The 24,049-nt window shown below is 34.7% G+C and overlaps 1 protein-coding gene across 2 annotated transcripts in view; it reads left to right on the top strand.

Annotated features, from left to right (window-relative positions):
• Positions 1-23,184, top strand: part of LOC139144736 (histone deacetylase 6-like) — a 37,175-nt gene extending 13,991 nt beyond the window's left edge. For both annotated transcript variants that reach the window (XM_070715460.1, XM_070715461.1), the window contains exons 6-36: positions 1-94; positions 374-414; positions 737-833; positions 1,275-1,346; positions 1,614-1,639; positions 1,823-1,927; positions 2,384-2,452; positions 2,915-3,041; positions 4,021-4,086; positions 4,247-4,306; positions 4,840-4,929; positions 5,295-5,398; positions 6,011-6,078; positions 6,299-6,440; positions 6,948-7,001; positions 7,376-7,463; positions 7,875-7,915; positions 8,264-8,360; positions 8,944-9,015; positions 9,704-9,729; positions 9,938-10,042; positions 11,475-11,670; positions 12,125-12,190; positions 13,241-13,300; positions 14,116-14,205; positions 15,306-15,477; positions 16,537-16,618; positions 17,427-17,889; positions 18,268-18,414; positions 20,140-20,268; positions 21,023-23,184. In XM_070715460.1, the coding sequence (XP_070571561.1) occupies positions 1-94; positions 374-414; positions 737-833; positions 1,275-1,346; positions 1,614-1,639; positions 1,823-1,927; positions 2,384-2,452; positions 2,915-3,041; positions 4,021-4,086; positions 4,247-4,306; positions 4,840-4,929; positions 5,295-5,398; positions 6,011-6,078; positions 6,299-6,440; positions 6,948-7,001; positions 7,376-7,463; positions 7,875-7,915; positions 8,264-8,360; positions 8,944-9,015; positions 9,704-9,729; positions 9,938-10,042; positions 11,475-11,670; positions 12,125-12,190; positions 13,241-13,300; positions 14,116-14,205; positions 15,306-15,477; positions 16,537-16,618; positions 17,427-17,889; positions 18,268-18,414; positions 20,140-20,268; positions 21,023-21,124 (3,151 nt within the window). In that variant the 3' untranslated portion in view covers positions 21,125-23,184. The remainder of the gene's footprint in view (positions 95-373; positions 415-736; positions 834-1,274; positions 1,347-1,613; positions 1,640-1,822; positions 1,928-2,383; positions 2,453-2,914; positions 3,042-4,020; positions 4,087-4,246; positions 4,307-4,839; positions 4,930-5,294; positions 5,399-6,010; positions 6,079-6,298; positions 6,441-6,947; positions 7,002-7,375; positions 7,464-7,874; positions 7,916-8,263; positions 8,361-8,943; positions 9,016-9,703; positions 9,730-9,937; positions 10,043-11,474; positions 11,671-12,124; positions 12,191-13,240; positions 13,301-14,115; positions 14,206-15,305; positions 15,478-16,536; positions 16,619-17,426; positions 17,890-18,267; positions 18,415-20,139; positions 20,269-21,022) is intronic.
• Positions 23,185-24,049: the final 865 nt, after the last annotated feature.

Here is a 24,049-nt window from a genome sequence, read left to right as displayed (position 1 = left end):
TGAACCAGGAAAATCAGAACACCCTCAGCGAATTAGCTCTTGTTATGAACATCTGAAGGAATGTGGTTTGATTGACAGATGTCAACAAGTGCCTGTGAGTAGTAATGTCCAATCTCATTGGAAGTGATGTTTTTCTGTTATTTCTGTGCAATTCATGTACCATTTTAAAGGACCAGTGGAAGGCATACTAGTTGTAGGAAAGGTTTAAAAACCAAAAGCTATCATTCTGTAACTTCAAAAACTAACATGATGTGAAACATTTTTATACACCACCTCTGCAAAATATCAGGTTTGTGTTCACAACTATTAAAGAAGAATGGAAAAAGATTTATAAATGACTGACATTTGTCTTTTCTTATTTGATTTTTACCAGGGGAGAGTGGCAACTATTGAAGAACTAACAATGTTACACAGGTAAGACAGTTACGGTACATTCTTGCTGGAAAGTGATCACTCTATCTGGCATCAAAAAGTTATAATATTTAATGTGACTTTTGTTGATGATATTTTTTACCTCCACACAAGAAGAGTAAACATTTTATTATTTGTCTTTTGATGTAATTGTATTTAAAATGTAGTTACAGGTTTGCTTGTATCATTTTGTCATCTTTATAGTATTCAGGGCAGATTAATATAATGTCAAGAGGTGTGAGGAAGTGAAACTTTTTTCAAACAATGGGTGTGGAGGGGGTGAAATTATTGACTACATGTATGATGTATTACTGTTATCTTTCAGTGAGGAGTATGTAGACCTGATGAAGAGGACATCTCAAATGTCAACAGAAGAACTTCAAAAGTTGGCAGAAAGTTATGATTCAGTTTGTCTCAGTCCTGTGAGTGTGATTTTATCTGTTAGTCTGACTTTTTATTCCTTAGAAGATACATGACAACAGAAATATGTTATGAATAAGTGAAAAATGCCACCAATGGTTATGACTGATGTGATAATTTGAGATGTTAAAAAATTTGTGTGAAGTAGTTGTTTTCAAATGAATGCGTATGCAAACTTTCAATTATTGTTTCAGGCCCAAATAGCACCAGTTCTAACTTACAAATACTTAGCATTAGTATACAGGTCTTGGTAGCCAAGTGGCAAACAGACCTGATTCTATTTTGTAGTCATATTATAACCTTCATGCAAATCATTAAAAGCTATTGAGGGTTTACATTTTCGGTTCTTGAAATGAAAGCTACTCTGGAAGAAGAGGCAATGCTTACAGTTCAATATAGTTTGTTTTCTTTCCACCAATGAAAATGTTTCTTTCACAATGTAGGACACATTTGAAACAGCATCCGTGGCAGCAGGAAGTGTCATCTCATTGGCTGAACAGATTGCTACAGGCAAGGTAGGTATAGTATGGTTAGTGTATCAAAATGTATTATTATTTCTTTGTTTCTCAGTGTAATTAATAGCAATAGCTATCATGGACTTGTGTAAATTTCATTATTATCATACATGTGACGTATAACTTTATTTTAATTAGTTCAATAAATGAAAATATCCATAGTGTTCAAAGAATCAGTGTCATACTTGAAAGTCACTGATAAGTGGTTTCATTGTACATTTTCTAGTGACAAGCAGCTGACTAAATAAGTGCTGTTCCTTATTTCAGATTCGAAATGGTTTTGCCATTGTGCGGTAAGTGCTACGATTCTATTTTGTTCATTCATGTTTCATTCATTGAGGTGCATTTTCTAATTTTATTGAAAGACATCATGCTGTAAAGGGAGATAGTGGTGGTGCAATATATGAATACAATTGATTTAACAGATTACGAACATTGCTCTAATATATGACAGCAATGGTTTTTGTCTTTCACAGGCCACCTGGTCACCATGCACAGAGAGACATAGCGTGTGGCTATGGTTACTTCAACAATGTGGCACTGGCTGCATATCATGCTAGATATAACCTCAATTTGAAAAGGTCAGGAATTATTCTTATTTTATCCAGTAAATACACTTTCAATAGACTTAATTTACCAACTAAATTGAAATGTCCTAAAATAATTTTCCTAGAAGCGTTTGAACCATTTATGAACATTGTACTGGTATTTGTATAAGAAAAACCAACTATGTATGTAAGTATTCCATAAGGAATCTTTTTACATATCTTGTAAACAATATAATAGTGATTTTGAGGATTCTTTGTGTAAATCTTGTAAAGCATATCGTAATATTTCCCACACATCTTAAAGAACAATTTTATACTTTACATTTGTTACTACTCTGTTGAGTTATTTGTTGTCATTATCATGGAAAGACTGATAGTTGTTGCAGGTGTTGCCATGGGATTTAACAAAACAAAATATGACCCAGTTATCATTATCCCTTGCCAGAACATCTTGAATATCTAAAACTGTTTATGATATATTTGTTTCAGAATTTTAATTGTAGATTGGGACATTCACCATGGGCAAGGTACACAGTATTTATTCGAAGACGATCCAAGGTGAGACAGATCAAATTAAGCTGTGAAAGACAATGTTGAATTTGAATATCATAGCGCTGTCAATGGAAATTTGCAAGAAAACATTAACTATTTTATGAGTTGCTAATATGCTGTACAATACCAATAGACCATCTCAGATGCATCCTATTTTCCTCTTGTATCTGTGACAATTATTTGTTTGTGCGCCCTCAGTGGCAAATTGTAGCATAGAGTTAGGAAAGTGACAATCAACCTACCTGTACAGTATGTGCATATTTTGTCGCCTATTATGAGTACACCGGTCATTTAACGTTTTTTTTTAAAAAAACAAGCTTTTGACAGTGAATGATATTAAGAGTTTTTTTTTGTACATTTTGCAAAAAAGGCCAATAGTTGCAGATACCAGTGTACATTGGTATTTATAACTCCTTGGTAGAGGAAAGTTAAGATCTTGTTTAAGTGTTTGCTGTATCTTCCTTCCAGTATTTTATACTTTTCAATCCATCGCTATGAAAATGCTGCATTTTGGCCACATTTACAAGAAAGTAATTATGACTGTATTGGTAGCGGGAATGGAGCTGGTTTTAATATCAATGTACCATGGAACAAAGTAAGTGATGTGTCATCTGTAGTGTGAATCATCATCAGGTTGGCTAAAATTACAGTAGTATTTGGTTTTTATTAAAAAATACTCAATATGTGATAGTTTTATACATCTGAAGGTCTTGAAGACAATCACCTGTTTTCCATCATTGTTGGTTTCAAGAATCAGACTAGACGCTAAGAAAAAAGCTAAAGCTTACATTTTCAGTATCATGAATAAAGTTAAGTTATTATAACAGAAAGCCAAATGACTTTTAAATGCCAGAGTAAATACAATCATGTATGTAAGTTCATCCATGAGCAAGCATAGGTTCTCAGAAACAGCCAGACAGTATTCCCCTCATATGAACAGAAAATTGCTGTTTTTGAGAAGTTTATTGAAATGATGCCAATTTGATGTTATTGTATCAAAATTTGTAACTTAACTAGCTTTCCATTGATACCAAATACATCACCCCATAGTCACTGAGAGTAAGTGCACTTAAATGCTATGTGGAAAAAGACCACAAGTTACCCAAAATAATAAGTATGGATGGCCCCATGACAGAGTTTCATGAATAACTAATAACTTCCATCAGTAACTAAATCACTTCTAAACGTCTGTGTCTTTGTTCAGATGTCAAAAAATGAAGTTTGCCCAGAACATGATTGGCTTTCCAAAAATGTCTACAAAATTCCTTTCCAAAAACAAGTGTCCATAAAATCTTTCAAGGGGTCTGCTATGCTTGCCTATGGTCTAATTAGGCCTTGTGCTCATAGATGGGACAAATGTATAGATTAATAACAAAATTGATAGTCATTAGTAGGGAGGTGAGGTTGTATTTGTTTACATGTATAATGGAAAGATTTCCATGTCTTCTTCTGTTTATTGTGTTTGACATTTATATACATGTAGTTCATTTTTATTGGGAAAATTGACTTTGATCACTGACATAACCAACTAAATGTTGCAAATCAGACTAATTGTAGACTTCTCAATGTTACAGGTTGCCATGGATGACAGTGACTATATAGCTGTTTTTCAACAGATTCTGATGCCAATAGCTTATGAAGTGAGTAGACAACACATAGATGCATCTTTATATCGTTGTCTCTGTCAATGCCTCAATATTTCTTGGATTGGAGTGCAGAAATCTAAACTTTCATAGTTTTAACAACTTTTGAAGACTGATACAATAATGAATTATTCTGACTTTTAATTTTTTCCCTCAGTTTGATCCAGAGCTGGTCTTGGTCTCTGCTGGTTTTGACTCAGGATTGGCCGATCCAAAGGTGTGTACGTAGGCAATATGCAAAGTAGGATAACATAAAATGGAAACAAAACAAAAGTAGTTTAAGAAACATCATAACATGTTTTACACTTTGTGTTTTGAAAAGATACCGGTAGGTGCTCTCAACCAGTTTTGCAAATCTTCAGTGATCTTGTTGTATCTGGGAATCAAGCTTTTAGTAATTCACGGATTTCCTTCTTCAGCTGTAGTAAGTTTTTACCCTGATGAAGGCAATCAGTAAATTGCTGAAATGTTTGTACAAAAAGTGATCGTTGAAGATTGAGGGAACTCACGTCTATTCTAAAGTTGTAGTTTGACACAGTATATTATTTTCAACAATATAACAGTTACTGAAATAAATGGCTGAATGCACCGGTTTTAGTTATCTCATTAAAATACATGATTCTGTAAATAATGGTGATTGAGCAAGTTATACTGCCAAATAATGCAAAAATTGTCATAGCAACACTTCAACTTACTGTCCTCATTTGCATAAAATAAATCATTAATGCTAATTCCATATTTGTCCTATAGGGTGAAATGAGTGTGACACCAGCAGGATATGCGTACATGACACATATGCTGATGTCACTAGCAGAGGGAAAATTAGCCCTTGTCTTGGAGGTAGGCAGAATTGTATAGCTTTAGATCTACATTTCTGTATGCTATTATGTGTTGATTCAAGTCTACTTAGTATGTTGTTCTATAAACACTTTGGTACTTTTATGTTAAAATGCTTTGTATTTGAATTCATATCACCAGTCATTACAGGTATTCCAATATTGGAACCAAAATAAGTTGAGATACATGTATACTGAACTTTATTGAAATGAGAGGATGTGTACTACATGTATTGGCTGCGTGGCTGAACCTACAGGTGCTTGATTTTTTGAAAAGTGGAGTGTATAATTTGGAGATACCCAGGCCAATTTTCTATGAATTTATCATATCCATAATTAAATTTATTGTATTTTTATCATACTTGGTAGGGTGGTTACAATGTCTCAACTGTATCAGATAGTTTTACAATGTGTGTACGCATCTTACTAGGAGAGCCTTGCCCACCTCTACAAACAACCAAACCCTGTGACAGGTAACACATTCGCATTACTTACATTACTTCTGAAAATAAAACTAGTTTCCAAAACTGGAAAGTGAGAATGTCTGAATGCAACTGCAAGCATCCATAGTACATGAAAGTTGAAAGATGAATAGTTATATTTTTTGCAAATTCAAAAGTAATCATAATTTGGATACATTAAACCTTTACACTTACAGTAGTTTCGCAAACTGTTTCCTCACTAGAAACAAAACATTACATGCATTTCTAAAACACATATTACACATTTAATTATATGTTGTACATTCATAAATAGAACCAGTAAACTTGCTACAAGTTACTATATCAGTAGACAATGTCTAACCCATCATTTTTCCACTTAATTATCTCAGTCAAAGAGACATTCTGTTTCAATATTAGTCAAAGGAAAATCTGAAGAATGTGGAATACTGGAATGATGAGGAAGTCCTCATGAAAGTTTAAAGAAACATATTTTCTCATTATTCAGTGTTACATAATCCATTTGATTCCTTGTAATTTCTCTGAGACCTTTCTGAGTCCATTGAAGGGATTTGTTACAATTTACATTTTCATTACACTGTTAAATATAACTATTATAGTAAAATTTGTTTTGCTCTATTGCAGTGCAATCCAGAGTATCCTAGATACCATATCTGTACATCATCAGTTTTGGAATTGTCTTCAATATCAAGGTATGATTACTCATTTTTCACTTTGACTGCAAACTTCAATAAAGTTACATTTCTGGTGTCCTGTAATATGGTTGTCTGTTCTATCAATAGTGTAGCAAATAAGTGAAAAATCACAACCAGACATCCATGCATATATAACCTTTGAAAAGTTGCCCTCCCTGGCAACATAGGACCTGCCCTTATCATTAGGTGGGTAATTGTTTTTCTGTTATCTCATCAGTGTTTCCAACAGACCATGACACCATGACCATTGGTGTGGAAATAAAGAGTGAAGACGTAGAAGAAGAAAAGACAAACGAAAAAGAAGATAAAGCCATTGACAGTATTGTGTCTGAAGTGAAATTTACATCACCAGTGCATAGGTAAGGTCATCTGTAGAAGTCTTTTTTCATCAAAAATTTCAAACTTTTTGTATGTTCATTTTTTGAGAATTTCTATCACATTATGCGACAGCTTGAGTGCAAAAATTACATGATCACTTTCAAATCTTATTCTTAATCTTTTAACGTGTACCTGAGAAAAATAATCTGTTTAACCCTTTGTCTTACCAAAAGATAATCATGAAATTAACAGGCCTTTCTTGCCTTGCTCCGGTCTGTTTTCCCTATAGCACCACCAAGAGGCTTTGAGACAAAAAATATTCTAGTTTTCTAGTCGTGTAATGCGAAACAAAGACAGAAAATGTGTAGACATGCATATTAGGAAAGAGAAGCATATGAACAAAATGGTGACTCTTGTGAAATTTGTAAGAATTCCCCATCTAGTGAAAACTCAGGAATTGCAAACTACTGTATGTTAACTTTGCCAATTGATGAGCGGTACATGTAATAGTATTATAAGATTAATTTGTGTTGTCTGGTATTTTACAGGACAGCTCTTGTCTACGATGAAAGAATGCGAAAACATAGGGATCAATGGAACACGTAAGTGTTTAAAGTATATACAATTAGTGTTTTGTCAGCTCTGAATAACCAAACTTTTGCCAAGTACATAATTTTGCCATTGAAATACAGTAAGTGTATTCCTACGATGAAGGAGAACTCAATATCATTTTGTATTTCACAGATTGCATTCTCTATAGAAAAAGTGTACACACACATATGAGCGTATTGATCTGTATATTTCCGTACATTAGTTGCAGAAATACTTACACTTCTCAACGCATTCCAAACTATAATTGCCAAATTTCACAAGCCAAAACATTTACCCATCCTACTAATGATGTACAACTTGGTAAATCAATACATAATTCTGAATATTTCCCCTCAAGAATCTGTCTTCTTTCATCACTATGCAGATCTCATCCTGAGCGTCCAGACAGGATTACTAGGATATTTGAGATTCATAAAGCTTGGAAATTACTGGACAGATGTCTTAGAGTAGAGGTAATGTATGACCAATTTATTTCAATGTTACAGGTTACTGCCGATGTCTAGTGCTGAGTAAACAGGTTGTCATTATGCGTCACAAGATAATGATCAGCAAACACCTTTAAATAGAAATTTTCACATATTATAAAATTTTTAGTCTTTTTATTTATTTATAGTCACTCAAATTACTCTGAGAGTGATGTTCATTGGTCTTTACATACTTTAGTTTGAGAATTTCAACAAATTTCAATAAAATGACCACGACTAACCAAGGCATCGACTTACACAATGTAACATGTACAAATTTTTCAAACACTCTTTATGATAAAACTCTACACACATACCAATGTACTGTATTATTGGAGTTCAAAGGCATTTATGATACTTTGAAATAATTTTGATGGTTTATTTTCTGTGAATTTTCAGGCAAGAATGGCAACTGATCCAGAATTATTAGCTTTACATAGGTGAGTAGAAATGACAAATTAAAACATGTATTTATGTTGTCACAATTTTGATAACATTTGTATGGCATTAAGTACTAGATTTGCTGCAGTGAATGCAACGTGTGGCCTACCCAAGAGGCAAAACGTTGGAGTCCCAACACCATATTGGTATATAATCCACAAAATTCTCTATCTCACGTTCTTTATCTTTCTGTTGTTTATCTCCATGGCAACGATGTGTTCAGTAAAACTGAAATTCCTGCATTCATTACTTGAGTACCATAAGGATTTTGAGTGTGTTTTTCACATGAGTATTAGTGTATAGATCAGTATGAAAGCCAATGAATGTATTTCATCTGATTAATTTAGCTCAGGACATTTGGAGAAGATGAAGGAATCACAAGGAATGAAAAACAGAGAACTTTTCATGCTTCAAATGGAATACAACTCCATCTACTTTCATCAGGTAAACACAGTAAAACTTATCGCTGCAAGATTAGAAAATGTAGTTTATAATATAGTAAAATGAAATGTTGTTTAACTCTTGTCCACAGTTCCAATTTTAAACTACTGAAAGATGTATCATTTCATTTCCAAATGCTGAAGTGTCGATTATTAGATTTATTTCTCAACAATCCCGTAAAATTGATGTAATTTGCCACAAAAACAAAAAATTGAAGAAATACAGTATACAAAAAAATTACAATTTTGCTTTAGATCAGAATCAGCCATTATGATCCATACAGTCTGCTGATATGCCAGTTAGACTGAATTAATTTTATTTTAATGTTTGGTCACAAAAACACTTCTCGAAATGATGGAATGATTTGCCATCACTGAAAAAAGTAACCAATGAAGATGAATCACCTAAAACGTAGCAAATTATTTGTCTCTGAAACATGGCTGTCACATCTCTATAACACAGATTCTGGTGAGAATTTGATTTGAAAGAATGGTGCAATGTTCAAAATTTTTATAACATCAAGAAACTTGTCAGTCATTTCTACTCACTTTGTGCCTTTTGCATGTTTCTTTATCTTCTCATACAGACATCATATGAATGTGCAAGTCTAGCTGCTGGTAGTGTATTCAATGTAGTCAAAGAAGTCCTCACAGGACAGGCAAGTGATACTATTATCATTCAAATGTCAGATTGGGTCATTGATGGTTTGTTAGACAGAAAAAAAAGTTGCCAGATTTCTACCATCGTGGTGCTTCAGTTACCCTTGTATGTAATCTTGCAGCAATGGTAGCAAGGTTCTCAAACCATATGGATACCAATCTTTTCAAACCTGAACAAAACCCCTGATAGACATACTAACAATGAAGAATGTAATTTAGTTGTACTTTACTTACTTACCATTAATCTATTTGACTCAATAACTTTTACTAACTACATTCTTTAGTATATTTGAATCAATAAATTTCCAAGAAATTCCCAAATTGACTTTAAAAAATTCAGAAATCTTAGAAGACTGATGGCAGACTTGCAATCATGATATTCAGTTGGGAAAGGACATTTTACATGTATGAAGATTTAGCTAATGTGGTTGTGTTGTATTTTCTTAGCAGGATGAATATCACATAAGTGTCAATACTAGCAGAGTAATATGAAAATTTACATTTGTTGAAAGTGTCTTGATAAGAATCAATAGTTTCAATGTTCAAATCTTGTCAAATGTTGATAGTAAATATCTGTATATGAAGCAATATGCATGCTATATTATATTTAATATATTATTAAATGGTGCATTACATCCTATCCCATATTTGAATGAAATATGAATGATCTCTCATCTTTGTTTTCAGGCATTGAACGGTGTCTGCATTACAAGGTGAGTCACTGACAGTGTAACATTTTTATCACTTTTTCTTGATATTGATCATAGTTTTTGATAAAACTTTACTACGGTTAATGATCACAGCTTTCAACCAATGTTGATCATTGCATGACAAGGATGGGAGAGTTGAATTGACGTTATATGCCAGGCACTCAATATGAAGGGTTTGTATTCTAAATCATTACATTTATTATATTTTCAGGCCGCCAGGGCACCATGCAGAGGCCAATGCAGCGTGTGGATTTTGTTTCTTCAACAATGTTGCCTTAGCAGCTAGATATGCACAGAAAGTCTTTGGACTGAAAAGGTAATAAAACGTAGAGTTTTACATCCTTTTATAGTTTCCTAATACCCATACCTTCTCATGAATCACACACAACAACAAGGAAATTGACTCAGCCTCAAAAATTTGATCATAATTAAACTAGTAAATACTTGTTTTTGGAAACCATCATAAAGTTTAAGATTCCTTCATCAAGCAGAAAGTACCGGTATATCTTTGCATGCAGTAAGGATTTTGTATCAGTATGCCATAAAACAACGAAATGCAATGAATAATCAACATGATAGAAAGTGACATATGTAAGTTGACTGGTTTCATAAAGTGAACAAAACATTCTCAAAATTTTTATTGTTCATTAAACTTGCTACAACAGTGCCATTGATATCACTCTTCCTATGCTGTGTCAGTGTTAAAGCAATACCCTCTGGTGCATAGAGGCATACACAGGATTTTTGGTTCAATACATCAATTTATAACACGCCACATGCTCATTCCGTGTCGCGATTCGCCAGAATACGTCACGTGACGAGAAAAAAGATACGTCTAGTCCCCATCGGATCGACAAATGTGACGTCAGAGGGTGTTTTTTGAAAAGCTATTTCCCTAGGGAAATAGTTCTGACCAAATTTGGAAAAGTGCTGGTCACGTGACCGTAGTGTCGTCTGCAGCTTTGCAACAATGGCGGTTGACTAGAACGTGATGTGTGTCTGGGATAGGTTACGACACATTCTCTAAAACAGATATTCCAACATTTTCCAACATTCCAACAGCGTAGGAATTAAACAGCTCATCGACGGAAACGATTGAAGTGCAACTAAGGATGTCGCTAGGTATGCTTAGAATATTTTTTGAAAGAAAGTGGTACCACGTACAACTGAAACCGCTGTAGGAACATCGCCCAGTAAATTTGTCACAATGGATTGTTGCGGTACAAAATATCAAAACACATTAAAAACTATATAACAATACAACATGAGCATGTGGTGTGTTATAAAACACCTATAGCCTGGTCTTTATTCGGGCTATAGCGCCCGTCTATTACCCCTCGTGGCCGTGTGTTACCAGAAACACATTATAGCGATGTGTTTCTGGTAGCACACGGCCCCTCGGGGTAATAGACGGGGTGCTATAGCCCGAATAAAGACCAGGCTATAGGTGTTTATTATAGCATTCTGCAGGGCAAGTGCGCGCTACTTAGTGCCAATTGTAACCAAACTGAGTGCATATCTGCAAATGAAGGAATTATTGCTTTTATCTTATGTCAGTATAAGTGGTTCTATTTTACCACAGCCGCTGTGATCTCTTGTCCAATCGGAAGGCGACACATTAATGTAATTGACAATTCATAATAATTATTGCTCTTTCACAGCTCAATGCAAATGCTCAGGAAACACTTGTACACAACCTGTTTGCTAAATAAACAATGAAAACCTGACTTCTATTTCATTATCAACAGAATATTAATTGTTGACTGGGATGTTCACCATGGCAACGGTATTCAACACATGTTTGATGATGATGACAGTGTATTGTACATTTCACTTCATCGATACGATCATGGAATGTTTTATCCTGGTTCTCCGGATGCAAACTATGACAAAGTTGGCAAGGGAAGAGGAAAGGGATTTAATATCAATGTTGCATGGAATGGGGTAAGATACCGGTATCTGGGAATGTGTTCAGGCATGTGAGATTGGATCTGAATTATTGTGAGATTGGGTCTGAATTATTTGAAGTGGGCATGAAATCCATTGAATTCAGTAAGAACTCTTGGAATTTAGTTAGAAATGGGTAAGAAATCGTAGAATATGGTAAGTCTTGACATCATCTTTGCTCTAAAATTTTATACCGATGTTCATCAATCTTTCCATGTCAGAGGCATGTATGTGTTTGTATTTGTTCATTCCAATATTTCTGGACATTCCTTTAATTTATCAAATGCAAAGCTAAAACTCAATCTCTCAAGACAATGTGGATGAATCAAATCATAATATATTGTGCGATTTTTAAATCGATGTCCAATTGTATATTGATGTGAACTAGCAAGTTTACATGAAATCATAACTTGTCAATAGATTCTCATAACTTGTATCTCTATGTCTTCAGGGAAAGATGGGAGATGCAGAGTACATTGCCGCTTTTCAACAGATTGTCATGCCAATTGCAATGGAGGTGAGTACTCTGATCACACTGTCATATCACTTATAATCAGTGCTGAACCTAGAGCGCGGCATCAAGGGATTGGAGTGTTTCAGCATGCACATCAGTTAATGGGCGACGAGCAAGTCCATGGAAATCCTGTTCTTACATGTACATGTACATTGCCGTTTGGAGTATTTATTTGTTAACATATGCTGACATGTCTCAACACTCACAGAAACATTTGAAACTTTATCAATACGACATGTTAATCATGATATTGTAATTTTGTATCGGAATATCACAAAACAATGTTGTGATATTTGCGGTAGGACAGCTGTTATGAGTATGCATGTGTACCCAGCTGGGCCTACCAAGTTTCCGCAAAAATCCAATCAATGATATATATCTTTCATAAATCTGTCCATTTTATATCTAAGGAAACAAATCCAATCAATGATATGAAGAAATTTTGTTTGGTATTTAACTTTTTTTGTAAACTACAGTTCATTGATGTAATGCGGTACGTCAATTTCAAACTTCACTCATGAGCAAGATACAGCTCAAAAAAGTTCAAGTCAAAAAGGAGGGGAGAGCAAACCAAACTTGCAAAGGCCCCCCTAATTTTCAAAAAGGCCCCCAAAATGGAAGTCCATAGGCCAAAATGCCCCCAACTCTCTGATCCTAGATTCAACACTGACTTATACTGTCTAATCTATCTATGCTGCCCAGAGATCATGATTGAGTCAAGTATCTGATATGCAGCTGTTCATGAACTCACATGTGTTTTGGTTCAGGGAATTGTAAGATAATTTTTGTCAACAAGCAAGATAGAATGATAAACCTGTATTATGATGATGATGACATTGAATTATGTACTGATATGATGATGATGGTGACATACAATGGACCTAATGTGACCATAGACAGTCTTCCCCCTCTACTGACTATGATGAGACTGAGCTTATTATGAAACTGCAAGAGAGCATTTCATCAAAAAATGCATTCAAACAGAATTTTATGCCCATAAACTTCAAAGAGTGTTAATATTGAACTCAGTTTAACATTTTTTTCTCATTCCAGTTTTCACCTGAGTTAGTGTTGGTGTCTGCAGGATTTGATGCTGCAAAGGGAGACCCACTGGTGAGTAAAGTCACAAAAGTGTCATGTGTCTCAATGTCTTTGTCTGTTTAGACCATAACTTGGCACAACATAGTGTACATGTATGAAGTGAATCCGAGTACACTATATGGAGTGCAAAGTTTGCTTGAGTCAAGTATTGGCCAGGAGGGGCCTTCATTATTGCTATTAAAATTTTGGCAATACCAGTGAATTTGTAGATGTAGAAAACACGTTGGGCCACAATGCTTAATAATCGGATACATTATCAGAAATAAACTGGGGAATGACGTCACAAATACACTGGTATTAACAAAGCTATAATTATAATTTTGAACTATTGCTCTCACAGAGTTCATACAATGTAAAGAATTAGCATAAAATAGGCATTTACTAGGATGCATCATAATAACCGAAAAAGACTCATTTCAAGTGGCTTTAAAGTAGAATGCGATTTGGGAAGAGATATGCAGATTCCAAGATTTACCATTCTTTTCTGATTGAAAAGCTCTTGAAGTAAGAATAAGATTCACTGTTTTAGTTTTTTCTGAAAATTAAAGTTTAATTTTCTCCATAGAGATAAGATAGAAATTGCAGCCATTTTGAATTTCAAATATCAGTAAATGTCGGGTAATTTATTTCTTTGTTACCAAACTTTGCACAGTGACCCCTGATTTTACTTCTTGATTTAATAGGAGTATGGTTCAGAGTTTCATTGTAGTAAGTTTGAGCAAAAGTTTAAGTCTTTCCCTTTTTAGGCAGGTATATGTACTAGCTTTTATGAATTTTGGAAAACCAGGTCAAGCCATGATGATAAAAATCCTCTAATGTAATTGCAGGGTGGATATATGATAACACCTGAGGGATATGCACATCTGACTCACATGCTGACATCATTGGCAAGTGGAAGAGTTGTTGTAGTACTAGAGGTAAGTTATGATTAAAGTGAATTTCAGAATTTCAAGTGAATTTATAGACACATGTACATGACTTGTGTAGCTTAAGTCATTAATAATTTTAGTGACAGACTCTCTCTTAAAGTACTGAAGTTGCTCCAAATAGCGCAGATTGTCAAACTCGAGACAAATGAATGCCACACCAAAATGTTTGTAAACTTCATGTAGATAAACATTTGCCTTTGTAAATGCTTACGTTGGTGCTGTAATACTGCTCTCTACCTAATTTTGTACATATTGCAAGCAGCCATGGGGGGTACAGACTGCTTACAATGAATGTACTGGAGGGACTGTATTTGATTAGGCTCACTATGAGAATCTGACCCTGGCAAGCAATCATTTTGTAGAATTTCAATGAACTTGGCAAGAAAAAACAAAACCCATATTTAGTTGGCTATGTGGTATCTACAATTGTACCAGTAGTTTATAAATCACAATGACATGTATGTTGAACTTAAATGAAATTACATACAATCCATCATCAAACATAGTACATTGTACATTTGCATGTGGTGATAAAATTAAGTGTGCAAGTTCCAGTGTTTCCTACTTCATATCACACTTAATTTTTCACCACGTGCAAATGTAGCATGTCAGAGGATGCCTCTGTTATCTTTGTCTATGCCATGTACATGTATTGTTCTTTGAAAGTCAAATGTAACTGTGGATGTAGAGGGTTGCGTGCTGCATTTCAGTGTAAATGCTTAGTGTCTGATAACAGTAAATACCAGATTGACACAAGCTACATGTATCTCTCTCAATGTAAGACTTTGGTAAAACCTGTAAACAGGCACTGAGAGATCACCTTGTAAGAGTCTCTGTAAGTAGGCTGTTTTGAATGATGACATCTAGCAAGGAAACTGGACATAATGTTTATATTATCATTTTTAATCTATAAGTGTTAGTGCATAAGTCCCTTCATTTCAGGATGTGCTTTACGTCAGTTTTCTTGTGATAGATTTCATCCTACCTTGATCCTAGAAAAATACTTTTACAAGTAGCAAACATTCATTTCAGTAATATACATACCATAGCTACAACTAATGTGCAAAGTTTTGTTTGTTTGTTTGTAGGGTGGATACAATCTCATCTCCATATCACGCTCCATGGCGATGTGTACAAAGATTCTACTGGGAGATACATGTCCTAGTATTGAATACAGTGAGCCAAGCCCTTCAGCTGTGAAGTGCATCCTCAACACATTACATGCACATCACAAATACTGGCAATGCTTACAGTTTCAAGGTAACAGTTACATTTTCATTTCTCTTGTTTTGTACTTTTGCGTGATTTTGTCAACTTCCAGATTAATTTCTGTGAGATTTGATTGTAGCTTGAATTAAATTAGAAATTTTAAAATAATGATGGAAAGTGGAAGGTGAGTAAAAAGCAAATGAAATCTGATTTTATATGGCTGTAATATCGACAAATAGTGGTTTGAATAAATAACTTTAAATTTATGGATGATTTTGAACCTGTGCCATTAAACTCTGTGTTTGCCAATTTGTAGAAAACTGCAGTATCATGGCACCTGTAAAATGCTGGAAATGGCAATACTACAAACCAGTTGTGAGATTGACTCTGTTACAAAGTGGTATACTCGTACCTGTGTGAGATTGACTCTGTTACAAAGTGGTATACTCATACCTGTGTGAGATTGACTCTGTTACAAAGTGGTATACTCATACCTGTGTGAGATTGACTCTGTTACAAAGTGTTATACTCATACCTGTGTGAGATTGACTCTGTTACAAAGTGGTATACTCATACCTGTGTGAGATTGACTCTGTTACAAAGTGGTATACTCATACCTGTGTGAGATTGACTCTGTTACAAAGTGGTATACTCATACCTGTGTGAGATTGACTCTGTTACAAAGTGGTATACTCATACCTGTGTGAGATTGACTCTGTTACAAAGTGGTATACTCATACCTGTGTGAGATTGACTCTGTTCTAAAGTGGTACACTCCTACCTGTGTGAGATTGACTCTGTTCCAAAGTGGTATACTCATACCTGTGTGAGATTGACTCTGTTACAAAGTGGTACACTCATACCTGTGTGTAGCAAAGAAGCAATAACCCTATTGCTGACTTTCAGGGGTAAAAACATACCAGTGATTCTATTTCAAGTATGAAGGAATTTGTCTGATTACAAATCTATGTCATAATACATCAACTTCACTGCCACCAGTAATGCAAGTCCTGCTAGTACATGTTCACTTCTAGATAATTTAAATCCTGTGTTGAAAAAAAAACATAAAAGTTTTGATGAAAAATCTGTTTACTGAATTTTTCATTCCAGTGACACTACCTGAAGTCAAAGCTGTTACATCTCAGACAGATGAAGATACGAAAGAAAACGATAGTGAGACAATCACAAATAGGTATGTCATGCAATGCCCTGTCAAGAAGATAGAATGAAAAGGAACTGTGTCATGGTGTTGTTTCCAGTGATGATGGTGACAGAGAGAGAGCTATCTTACATGTTTCTATAGGTCCTCATAGCAATGATAGCACTGTCAATTATGAACTGGTGTATTGCATCATTTTGGTGTATATCTCATTTCAGATCAAAATCCCTTTTTAATTTGAACTGCATCTGACATTTACTGTTTTTGCATCTCATTCTCTTTTAGTTCATGTTCATTGTCAAATCCATTAATCTTCTGAGAAATCAATACTGTCCAAAAACTTGCACACTGTATTGTTTATGGTCTGTGATCATGTGTAATTTGAATGTGTTTCATTGTACATTATATTCATGTCATCGTGCATACTGTTTGTTTCATCGTACATAATTTCAGTGACTTTGAAAAAAGTACCGTTCATACAATAAAATGCATTCACATGATAATTTTCCCGATAATAGCTTCTCACCTGAGTGAAAGGTTTTTATTGAATCGATAACTTTGCTGTAAATTTCTCATGAAAATTCTTATACTGTATTAGCATTAATGATTCGCTAGGATTTAATTTTGCTATTTTCGCTGAAACATAAAATGCGCCAAATTAAATTCCAGCAAATTTTTTTAAAAACAATCGAGTCTGTTGTTTTACTGGCAAAAACTAAGAACTTTAATCCTAGTGAAATGTCTCAAACATCAAGTTGAACATAGTGAAATTCAATCCTGTGAAAATTACTGATTTTAAAGTATTGGTCCAATTCACGAATTCAAATTCACTGTTCCGCAGACAACCAGCAGGTGGAGACGCTGGTGAGGCATTTACAGAAGACAGGTTAATAACTGAAGGAATGGCAGAAATGACAATCACAGATCTTCCAGTGGAAAGGGAAGAAATTGTTGAAACTTCAAAACCTTCTGAGGAAACTGCAGAAAATTCAAAACCCAAAGGAAAAATTCCTGACACTTCCAAATCTGAAGAAGATAGTGGGAAAACTACCAGAACTTCTGAAGGAATTATTGACACTTCCAAAACTTCTCAAGATGAAGAAGAGAAGATTCAAATGCAAAATCAAGAACAAGCTGCAGTAGGAACTGGCCAAGGAATTGAGAAGGAAGACAAATTAATTGCAAAGGAGATGCAACCTGAATCAGCAGATGTGCACAATGCCAAGCCAACAGATTCTGAAGAACACGATAGTCTCAGTGAAGCTGGAGCTGCTGCTTCCACAGCCAGTATCCTACAAGATCAAGTAGGTTGATTTCAGCATGTGTTTTCAATGTGTGTTTTTGACTGGTGTGGCAGAATGGTCAGTGACTTTAGTAGGAAATGATGCCTGCTTTCAAAAGATAAGAAAATTTCGCTAATGCTCAGCCTTTGTAGATGTTTTCCTAGTTGTTTTCTTTCCAGTTCAAAGATGCAACAACGTTTATAAGATATACTGTATGGGACATAGCATAGTGTGCATTAAAAAAATTGAAACCAATTTTGTCAGCTGTGTTTCATAGTTGCTCTTTACTTTGAACACATCTTGCTTTGCACAATGATCCTGCTTCATTCAAGTGAAAAACCATAATTATGATATAATTATGATAATTATGATTATAGTAAACTTTGTCATATTTCACAGGTGACAATGTATGCAGTAATACCACTGAACTGGTGTCCTCATCTTGACATGGTTGGTGATATTACAGACGATGGCCTCGACACTAGAGCACCATGTAAAACATGCAATGACCCAAGAGAAAACTGGGTTTGCCTTATCTGCTATGAGGTGAGAATGCAATCCTGAACTAGTTTCCATTATTCTATAGACTATAATAAAGTCAGTGATGTGTTGTTTAGTTAAATGATATTAATGTGAAGTAGATTTAAGCTGTGGTTACTATGTAATTAGGAGAACACAAGTAAGAAGGGATCTTCAAAATGTTGACCTATACTGTCTTCAAGTCTTTATGATTATTTTTTATTTATTTATTTATTTATTTATTTATTTATATATTAATAATACTTCTTCACTAGCATACATAGATTACATATAAAAGACAGAAAAGAGTCATACAAATAAAAAAAAGACAACACTATACTGCAAGAATAAAACTTTTAGTACAACAGTTGAACAACAGAATGACAAAACTAGAATAGCAGCCAATAAATGGTAGAGACAAACAGGTGTGAAACACCTCTAACACTGTCCCACCATAGAAAGGAAATGACAAACAGTCACACACAAAATGTCAAAGGACTACAACAAACAGAAAATTGATTGTCCAACATTCACATAATGAAAAGAGAGATGTATAAATCTTTATATAAGATCCCAAGCTCATAACCTGGCAGGCATAAGGCTGTTTTAATAACATGTCTGGTCATACACCATAAAATGTTTTTGATTTTAAAGTTAATTTTGCAGTCCTTTTGTTCTCATGCAAATTAGTAAGCCTCCATACTTTTTATTCATATGTTAAATAGTAAACCTAACACTTTTCTGAATAGAAATCATTAGCCTAATGAAGTGTCGGTATTAAAATAAGACTAAAAGTGGAGGTTTACTTATCTATTTCTAAATAATCAATGCATCACAATAAGTTTTGTAGAAGCACACTCATGTATATTTTTGTGCAAAAATAAAATTAACATGTGTATGGTCATATAATTAAAACATGCTCTACACAAATAAAAATAACACAGCATGTACATTGTACATGTATCATCTTTTGAAACCATACTTTGTACTTTGGAAAAATCAGTATAACCAAAAAACAAGACTCACCTGGTTTAATATCGTCAGTATCAGCAGGCATGACTTGTACATATTTCACTATCTTCACTCCAAAATCAAAGGAAACTTGTGATGCTAGGAATCCCACACTGTGACGCCTATGTTAATCTCTTGTTACACGTGAATGTTGATTATATTACCATGCCCTGTCCATCGCGTTTTAATTGGTCGAGCTGAACCACATGACTGCCCACAAATACACAGTAATGGTTTGTTTTCATGCCCGTGAATATGAATAATATCGTAAACATAGTAACTTTACAGCTAAAAAGAAAATTGTGATTTGTACAAAGATCATAATCAACCACAAAATAAAATGGAGAACTGTCTACAAGTGCAGGTAATTAATACAACCAGGTGTGAGTTGTTGACAAACCAATCTGAATAAAGGTGTTCCTCATAATGCAGCAGGTGTTTTCTTCTCTAGCCACCACTAACTCACATGTAAATTAGTATTGATTATTGCGTGCCACGTTGTCATTTATCAGGATTTATAATTAATGAGATCAATTTGATATTTAATATAATATTTGTGGTATAAGTCGGAATTGCACTCGTTATGGTCTTACAATTGAAACTTCACACTTTTGGTTTCCATTGTAAACCACTTCAGTGTGCGTTATTTTCCATAGTAAATTCCACACCAGATAGGTAAAGTTCATGCAGTCGAGATGGTTTGATTTGAAGTTGATACAAGATTTTGTTTTTGATCTACAGGTGTACTGTGGCAGATACATCAATGAACACATGGTTGAACACAGCTGTGTGTCAGAACATCCAATGACTCTCAGTTTCTCAGATTTTTCTGTTTGGTGTTATGTATGTGATTCCTACGTACATAATGAGGTAGGTTGTTGCATTTGCCTTTTATGATGCTTTTTCTGATTTGCTCGTCTCCAGTAATATATACCAGCTACAACTTTCCATACACATGTATTTAACTTTATTTTAAAGTGACTAATAAGCCCGTTGTGGCTTGGTGTTTATCACCAGTCACTATAATAATTACTACTACTACTACTACATACATATCCTTTGCTATGGTTTGACAGAGTAGCTGAGATACCACTGCAGTTAATCTTGACACCGTTGATCTGCGTGTGTGTGTGTGTATATTAGCCAGTCTTTCTTCTTTCTTGACTCATTTTTTATTGTTTTTCTTATATTATTGTTTATTTTCTTATCTAGCTTTGACATTGCGAAAGCAGGTGTTTGTTACCTTGTTTTTATTCTTCATGTGTTTTTATCAGCAAATCGTTTACCATGTACGGTACATGTACCCTTGTATTACTCCCCTTGGAGTTGTAACATGTTGGGGCTAATGTGCAGCATCTCGGAAGCTGTTATCCAATTGGTTGGCTGAATCTTATGGTTATAATGAATTATATACAATAGACTCCTTAAGTTGCCATAAATAGTGACAATCGACCAATCAGATATAACCTGAGGCAGCTGCACATCAGCAGGGATGTTGTATTGATAGTAAAGATACATGTACGGTGTGTAAGGTTTGTGTACTGCCACTGCACAGCAATCTTAAGGATACATTTTGAAAAGGGCAGAGTCTTTGTCATGACAGTGGTTTTTCCTTTTTTTCCAGAAACTTCTTCCAGCAAAGAGGGCAGCACACAGGAGTAAGTTTGGTGAAGACATGCCAGGGTTTCATCAAAACTTGACAGCCATCGCAGAAGAGACTGAATGACACAAACCTTAAAAAAGTACTCAGAGTTTAGGGGTTCTTAGTTCAGGAAGTAAATTTGTTTTTATTTTTCTGATAACAGTAGTTTTACGTTTGTAAATTGGTAAAGGGCATCAAAAGAGAGGGAAAACAGAAAAAGACCCCATACTTTTTCTGCATCTAAACATGTGTTTCATATGGAGAACAAATGTAGAGTCATTTGAGACATGATGTACAACAGTACTGATCTGAAACCAAGAACACTGGATGAACAAAGGAACATGTATTTCACTTTCCATGTGAAACTATTTGCTAGCTCATGTCAGACCCAATACATTGTCTGTGGGTTGAACTGCTCAGAGAAACTAAGAAATTGCTAACACATGATCTCAAAGTGACTGGTTCTTCCTTCCTCCGTTCATGTACTGGTATAGGAATTAAGCAAGTGTTGTGTGATTGGATACATGTATGTGTTTATCAGACAACGTGGGTACCATATCGGTATGGACTGCAGGCAATTGACCGTAACTGTATCAGCACAGCTCAAGTGTGACAGTGTAGATTGAAAAGTAATGGTTCTTTCCTTGTAACAGTTGTTATGATTAAATGACAAGTACTACCTTTCATGTTACTAAAAGGGTCAGAAAAGAGTGATAAGAAATCCATGTAAAGGAAGGTTTCACACAGATGTTTGTTAATATGCGGTGTCAAATCACACTCAGAAATAGGACCTCCTTCTCACGTTTATGTACAACTTTACAAGGCAAATTTCTTATTTGTTAAAACAAACAAGCCAAGTATCAAAATGAAGACAAACTACTCAGTGTAGTGTAGTGGATTAAATAAATTAATGTTTATTTTTTCAATCAACATATCAGTTCTTGAATGTTTCTTTTTATCCCTTTGAAGTTTTGTTTCTTTTCTGCCAAATGCCAAAGTTTTGTTGACATGACAACATGTTGATGGTGTAAATGACACTGACATTTACATGCACATGCGACAATCACTAATTTTATTGAAAGTAAACTTTTTTAGAAAATTTATAGACAATTATGTAGATTTTTAAAAGTGCATTCTCAAGGAAGAATTTCTGGCTTTCACTGTGGACACATTTTCAAATTACTATTGCCAGTTTGAATCAGTGTTGTACAGTTACATGTATCTCTTAAGTAACAGCCACATCAGTCTGGTGGTCATGGGATATATAATAGAGATCTTTCCGTGATTTAATGTTGAGATGTAAATTTGACTGTATACAGTACATCATCATGTTCAACCAGGCCTCAATTGATGCATAACACTGAAACTCATGATGAGGAGACTGGTTGTGTAGATCTATAGAATCATGGTCCTCTTTTGTGGAAGGACTGTGATAGAATCTAACACATCTTACAGGTAAAGTTACATCATCATTTTGTGACATCTTTGAAATTATTTAGTGCCAACAATTGATGTTTATCAGTGTAAATAACGCACTGACTGCATTAAATTTATGGCATTTTTGAAAAAGTTTGCGCTCAGAAGGTGAAGTAATTTTAAATATGCAAGGTAGAACATTCATGTACAAGTATACACTTGTAACATGAACTCTAGACAATGGACACCCATGAAAACTTGTATGCATCTTACTTCATGTAGACTACAGTACTTTGAATAAGAGAAATTATTGCGTTATGAAACTTTAATAGATGGTCAGTTGAAAATACAAAATAGTTGTGAAATGTTAGATCCCAGGGGTGTACTCAAATTTCTTAATGTTACCATGACATAGAACTGAACTTAAAGGAATTATGACTTTGAGATTGAACTTACATTCTTGATAGCGTTTCCATAATCATAGTGTTCTGCGGTGACTAATTTTCAGCTTTCATATTGGAATCTTTCTTGCATACAATTAGTATCTTGCAAATAACTGAGAAAATATGTTCGAACTGGTCTTCTAAGTTCTACATGTATATGGTTGTAATCAATCAGTTTTGTGTAATTTTTAACATTTTGGTTATCAATGTACATGTAATTTAATTTGAGTCCATACAGGAATCAGTTTCTCAATAAAAACAATGTTTATCTTCAACTTCCAAGCATTTCCACTTGTCACTTGTCATTTTCACAAATTGAATCAAAACCTTGATCAGTAGTGCTCACAATGCAATGGGAAAAGCGCCCTCACGTTGACAGAAATTTCCTTTACATAGCCTTTACATGTATGTGCAAGTATGACAAGCTATCACTCTTTCTCCAGTTTTAATATGCATTATCGTCACAATGTCAACAAACATGTACAGAATATAAAAGCAGTCTCCAATTCACAGAAATTTCTGCGAGTTCAGTGATACACAATGTTGAATTCATAACCATATTCACACATTGATTCATGTTGCAATTAGTCATACCACAGTCCCTTAAGACACCTGTGAGGGACTGTATGGAGGGACTGTGGTCATACTTATATGTAGCATGATGCTTTCTGTGAATCCCGCCATGTGATTTGCTCAGAGAGCAACCAGTATTTAGGACATACATGTAGGGTATATTTTAGCATGACAATTCTTTAAATATCACCCAATTATAACATCAAATTTTCAAAAGTTTCTGTATCAGGGAGACCTCCCCCATGTATTCACTATTGTACAGCTGTCTGATTGTCCACTGCACAAGTATCTAATAATGAAGTGTTGACAAATACTGCATCTCGCTTTAAACTGTCTCTGTATGTTCTTGCAGTGATATGCTTGCCTTTGTTGCATTTCACTGCTTGAGAATGCTGGGTGACTGTGTGTTTCATGCACATGTTTAAAGTTGTGACTGGGCTATTGGATATCAGATGTGATTTACATACAAGCAAATGACAATATTTTGACATATTTTGGAAATGCAGCATCGAGAGGGAGACACCCCACCCCCACCCGCCATGCCTCCCCTGATCTGGTCATTTCTTCAAAGCTGCTA

This window comes from Ptychodera flava, chromosome 12 (genome assembly GCF_041260155.1).
Source record: "Ptychodera flava strain L36383 chromosome 12, AS_Pfla_20210202, whole genome shotgun sequence".
NCBI lineage: Eukaryota > Metazoa > Hemichordata > Enteropneusta > Ptychoderidae > Ptychodera > Ptychodera flava.
This window is presented reverse-complemented; position numbering and strand designations above follow the sequence as displayed.